Genomic DNA, 6,310 nt, shown 5'->3' with positions numbered 1-6,310 from the left:
ACACACACACACATTTAAAATTTAAAAATTTAAATGTATATAATATAATTTATAATATAATTATATTTATATGTAATGTATAAAATTTATATATAACATAATATATACTATACACACATTTTTGGATTCGCTATTCTCTTCTGCTGCCTATTTTGTTCATTCATGTATACATATAATGTGATAGCAACAGTCTGTTCTCAACGGGAAGAGACAAGATAGTTTAGTAAATGAAGCTGACATAATTGGTAATTCACTTCTAGGAGGAAATAAAATTAGATCCTCATTTCAAATATAAAAAAATACTAACTTGCTAGTCCAGGGAGGGGATCCAAGATGGCCGAGCAGGAGCAGCTCTGGATTGCAGCTCCCAGGGAGAGCACAGAGGGTGAGTGGTCACCTTTTCCAGACATATTTTTATTGCCCACAGACCAGGAGATTCCCGGGGGGAGGAGCGCCATGTGTCTCCAGTGTGGCTGTTTCGGTCGCCGGGGCGGGTCTCTTCACAAAAAACTCACACGGATCTGGGCGCTCTTTCAGCTGGCGACTGGAGCGCCTGGTAGACAGTCTCCCGTTCAAGTGAAAAAAAGGGGACTAAAACAGGGGGCCAGGCCAGGAGATTCCCAGGCACAAAAGCGCCAGGAGCCCCCAGGGTGGCTGTTTCAGCTGGTGCAGCTGGTCTCCACACAAGAACTCACACAAATCCGGGCGCCATTTAAACTGGTGACTGGAACGCCTAGGAGACAGCAGCCCGTTCAACTGAAATAAAAGGGGTCTGAGGCAGGGAGCCCGGTGATCAGGCCTGGCCAGTCCCACCCCCACAAAGACCAGCAATCTGAACCGCTCTGGATTGAGAGTTTCACAGCAAGCACAGCTGAACCCGGGAGGGTCCAGCTCTGTGGGGGAGGGGCGTCCGCCATTACCGAGGCAGCCCGCCACTAGCCAGGCAGCCCGCCACTGCCGAGGCAGTCTGCCGTTACAGAGAGAGTCTGTCATTATAGACGTGGGCCGCCGTCGCTGAGGCAGTTCTAACTAAACCCCTATAAACAGGATTGCAGGGAAGTGCACACGGCAGCTGGGCGGAGCCCACAGCAGCTCAGCAAAACCTCTGCCGGCAGACTGTGACTAGGCTGCCCCCTCGCTGGGCACGGCATCCCTGAAAGAGGGCAGCAGCACAACAGAAGTTTATAAATAAAGCCCTACCTTCCAGGGACAGAGCACCTGGGAAAAAAAAGGCGGTTATGAGTTCTGCTGCAGCAGGCTTAAACATACCTGCCCAGCAGCTCTGAAAGGAATAACGGAGCTCACAGCTCAGCACTTGAGCTCCTATAAAGAACAGACTGTCTCCTCAAGCAGCTCCCCAACCCCTGTATATCCAAAGAATCACCTCATAAAGGAGAGCTCAGACTGACATCTGGCAGGTATCCTTCTGGGACAAAGATAGCAGAAGAAGAAACCCTTACTGTTCTGCAGCCGCAGCAAGTGATCCCCAGGCAAGCAGGGCCTGGAGTGGACCTCAGCAGTCCCACAGCAGAGGGGCCTGACTGTTAGAAGGAAAACTAAGAAACAGAAAGAAATAACTTCATCATCAACAAACAGGACATCCACTCAGAGACCCCATCTGAAAGTCACCAACTACAAAGACCACAGGTAAATAAATCCACAAAGATGGGAAGAAACCAGTGCAAAAAGGATGAAAACACCCAAACCCAGAATGCCTCTCCTCCTCCAAGGGATCACAACTCCTCAGCAGCTAGGGAACGAGGCTGGATGGAGAATGAGTCTGATGAATTGACAGAAATAGGTTTTACACTGTTGGTGGGAGTGTAAATTAGTTCAACCATTGTGGAAGATAGTGTGGCAATTCCTCAAGGACCTAGAAATAGAAATTCCATTTGACCCAGCAATCCCATTACTGGGTATATAGCCAAAGGATTATAGATCGTTCTATTATAAGGACACATGCACACGTATGTTCACTGCGGCACTGTTTACAATAGCAAAGACTTGGAACCAACCCAAATGCCCATCGATGATAGACTGGACAGGGAAAATGTGGCACATATACACCATGGAATACTATGTAGCCATAAAAAATGATGAGTTCATGTCCTTTGTAGGGACATGGATGAACCTGGAAACCATCATTCTCAGTAAACTGACACAAGAACAGAAAATCAAACACCGCATGTTCTCACTCATAGGCAGGTGTTGAACAATGAGAACACATGGACACAGGGAGGGGAGCATCACACGCTGGGGTCTTTAGGGAGGGGGAACTAGCAGAGGGACAGTGGGGGGTGAGGAGTTGGGGAGGGATAACATGGGGAGAAATGCCAAATATAGGTGATGGGTAGGAAGGCAGCAAACCACACTGCCATGTATGTACCTATGCAACAGTCTTGCATATTCTTCACATGTACCCCAAAACCTAAAATGCAATAAAATATATGTATATAAATAAAAATAAAAATAAACTAGATCAAACTTCATAGAAAAATAAAATTTTAAATATTAGAAAAATTTTGAAGATTATTTGTGCCATCTAGGGAGGAAGACAGAAGGGAGAGGAGGAGCAGGACATTTTAAATAAGACAGTAAACCCAAATACTGACAGTAAGAATGACAAGCCTAAGTGCTGTTAACATCTCCATGCTACAGCCAGAATTTGCTACAGGTTCTAAGTGTCTGATAAATACGACTACTGTGTACTCACATTTGGAGGTCCATTAGTACTGTTTTCTCAACAATATTTTAAGAGACTTTTTTGGCATTGTCCCCATAGCCTGCATAGGTCGATCTGTACTATGCGATCACAATGTGTTCACTTATGTTGAGTGATTCATAATTTCAAGAAATACTTCTTGAATGACACTGATGTTGCAGGAAAATGATCATTTTGCTGCTCAATTGAGCCCTGAGTTTTCTCTGTAATGATCGAGTGGGGTTTTTTTTTCTACAGTCTGTAGGGACACCTAATGTACAGAGAATTGTCTATGGCTTGCTCCAGGATGTGTTGATGATCTCCTAAACAAGTTGCATCATCTTTTCCCTCAAACTTATATAAACATCCTGTCCTGATAAAGCCCTGAATGCATTGAGTAATTGTCACCTACTGGGTGTGGTAACACTTTAAGAGACATTATTCTGAAGAAGAAATTGGGAAACAACCATTTGTGTTTTCTTTTAGGTCTCTGATGGAAGTTGAGGTATATTCCTTGTAGGTGTACTACTTATGATTCCATTTCCTAGATATTTTTGAAGATATTAAGAAAGTCAATAGATGAACAAATTATTGATACAGGACTGATCACCAAATTCCAAGTACACATTTATAAACTCTTTTCACTTACAGGTCTATGCATAACCAACATTTATTTGCAGATTTTTGTAGTTTTTTTTTCTGTTATGCATTTATACAGATATCTGCCAAAAGTTTAGTCTTACCATTTAAAGGGAGGCATTTCCTCCAATATTACTAAAGAACTCTGGATGTTGAATTCAGAAGGCTGGCAAGCAGGACTTATTCAATGTCACAGAATAAATTATTTTCCTGGATCTACATCTCATATCTGCTTGTTCACAGTAACTCATACAGTAGATTTTAATCTATGATAACTACCTTTTCTGGCATGCCTCAGACCACCCATGATTTTAGTTAGTCATCATTATTTATTGAGTGCCTACTATGTGATTGAGATAATTACTTCTAGGTATTGGCCACAAGCAATAAATGGGAAACATCAGATTAATGGAAACTTATGCTTTATTTCTGATAGACTGGGCAAGAAAGGAAGTAATTCAGTACTATTTGGCTCAGTTGACTACATGGCTACTGGCTAAGTCATTTCGGATACAGAATTTATTAGAAAGACACCATAAGGGATTAGTTGTTGGGGGATCAACACTGTAAAGAATCTGATCTGAGAAGAACCTTTCAGTATTTACCTAAAAAGTGGTGGCCTTGGGAACAGACCACAAAAGAAATCTTGCCATCTTTTCTATCTAACATCTGAAACCCCCAGTCAGCACAAATGGGTGGCAGGAAAGACTTGTTTTAAAGAATGACACAGATCTATGGATCAACTCTATTCCCCATGAACTTCAGGAATCCACAAAGCAGTGAATTAGCATGTTATCTTAGTAAATGAGCACTGCTAATTGAGTCCCTGTTACACCTTGATTTCTTCTGTTTGTTACTAAGTGATTGAGCACATCCTGAATTACATGTCATGAGAATACTTGCTCCCCCAAGAAGTTGACAAATGCGCAAGCTGACAATCGTAAGAGGTAGATAATCATCTCAGGTCTATAACTAGTTCATTCATCTGACTCAACCATTATAAAATGATTTCTTTTTTCCTGACGCATAGCACTACTTTTCATCTTTTAAAAAAATTACGTATTTTTTTAAAGTGCAGATTCATTAAAACACCGAATGATCAGTCTTTTTGGAAAGGACATGACCTACATGGGTAAGGTATGTGTACACACTGACAATTGTGCATTGTCTTATACTTGGTATTATTTAAATAACACAAGTTAATTGGAAAATTTCCTATGCTACTTTTGAAATTGTATTACTTACATTAGAGATCACAAGGGAGTAATTGGCTTAGTAACCAGTTTATCACATTAAAATGTACTTTTAATGTCTGCTAATTTCAAAAGGCTCATATGAGAGTCCACATGCCTTAGTGATCTGTATTTAGTATTAGTCGGAATCTCGATTGGGAACAGCTTACATATCTCTGAGCCAGGCATGGAATTATTGGCTGTGTTTCCTCATTTATAAAATTGCAGCTAATACTTATCTTCTGCACAAAGAATGTTGTTTAGATCAACGAATAAGGAAGTCAAGCAAAGCAATGTTAATTCAGACATTATTATTCACCTTTAGAACCTTAACAAAACGGAGAGAAAAAAACTTCCTAGGAACAATAATAGTAGACTCTGTGTGCAAAGATACGAGCATTTTTTGGTAATATCTGGCACTGCAGACGTGTTCTTAAAATCTCAGGATATTAAGTTTATGAGTAAAGTTACTTAAAACCTACTCATTATTGAGAGTTGGTGATGAGAGGGGCCTAAAGAGCAACCTTTTGTCACACAGGAGGCCACTGGTGTCCAAGGAGATTAAATAACTTTCCTAAAGTCAAGTTGATGAGCAACTAAAGCCACAACCAGAAGACCGATTTTCAGCCATTGTCCTTTGACCTGCATCTATTTGTTTAGAAAAATGGCAAAATAATGGAAACATCAACCTTCTGATAGTGATCAGTCCATCACCAGGAAACAGCTATTATTTCATGACATCTTTTGAGCAATCGCAGCTGTGATCATTACAGAATTGGTAGCAATTTCAAAAAGAGAATGGTCCATTTAAAAATATGAGATCACTTATTTTACTCAGAATTAAAAAAAACCAAAAAAACAAACAAAAAAAACTGCGGTAGAAGCGCGTGATTATGAGGGCGTTTGGGTACGGAGCCGTCCAATGGAAGAATTCATACAATTTAGGCTCGCTGGCACCGTGGATGGCGCGCCGGGTCCGACTGGGGGACACCGGGCAGCAGAGGGTGTTGGGGATCCCCGCGCCGCTCCTGGGCCGCTCCCAGCCCCGCCGCCTTCCCAGGCCGCTTCCCCGCCGGCGCCGGGCGTGCGGCGCCTCTTCAGAAACAGGACTCGGCTCGGCCGCGGACTCCGAGGGCGGGGAATGGGCGCCTGGAGGTCGCTGGAACCCACAACTGGACCGGGAAGGGAAAGGGGCGGCGTACCTCCGATTCGGGCGTGGTTCCCGCTGGGGTCGGCCCTGCCGGGGTCGGCCCCCAGGGAGTAGTCCCCTGCGACATCGCCGCACTCTCGGCCGGGAAAAGCGGCCCCTCGTCGCCTAGGCAACCGGAGTGGGGGCGGCGTCCCTGGGCCTGGGAACAGATCCCAGCGGAAGGCGGCGGCGGCGGGCCCGAGCCTCCGCCCCCCAGGGACAGGGCTGGGGACCACGCCCAGGAACAGGAGGCCGGAAGGGTGGCCCACAGCAGCCTGCTGCGGAGTCTCTGAATCCTCTGGGAGAGACAGAGTCGTTCCTTTTAGTAGGACTGAAAGAGAGGAAAAGCCAATTCAAGTAGCAGTAATTTAAATTAAATGGTATATGTCAAAGTGCCTAATGCTGGCCCATTGCAACTTTCAACAAATATTAAAGTAAGATATATATTAGAACTTTAACCACTGATTGGTGTTGGATACTAAGCAATCATTGTAAATTTTAAAGTATCATGATGGTATTGTGGTCATGTTTAGAAGGAAAAATATGTCT

The 6,310-nt window shown here is 43.5% G+C and overlaps 1 protein-coding gene across 5 annotated transcripts in view; it reads right to left on the bottom strand.

Annotated features, from left to right (window-relative positions):
• CABCOCO1 (ciliary associated calcium binding coiled-coil 1) overlaps positions 1–5,949 on the bottom strand; it is a 113,106-nt gene extending 107,157 nt beyond the window's left edge. For 3 of the 5 annotated variants that reach the window (XM_032252570.1, XM_032252572.1, XM_032252571.1), the window contains exon 1: positions 5,775–5,949. In XM_032252570.1, coding sequence (XP_032108461.1) covers positions 5,775–5,849 — 75 coding nt within the window. In that variant the 5' untranslated portion in view covers positions 5,850–5,949. The remainder of the gene's footprint in view (positions 1–5,774) is intronic. The other 2 variants (XM_032252573.1, XM_032252569.1) reach the window with 1 other exon arrangement.
• Positions 5,950–6,310: the final 361 nt, after the last annotated feature.

The sequence above is a fragment of the Sapajus apella genome, unplaced genomic scaffold (genome assembly GCF_009761245.1).
Source record: "Sapajus apella isolate SASKATOON/1434 unplaced genomic scaffold, GSC_monkey_1.0 scaffold78, whole genome shotgun sequence".
Lineage (NCBI taxonomy): Eukaryota > Metazoa > Chordata > Mammalia > Primates > Cebidae > Sapajus > Sapajus apella.
The sequence above is the reverse complement of the archived record's forward strand: the minus strand, read 5'-3'. Positions and strand labels throughout refer to the sequence as shown.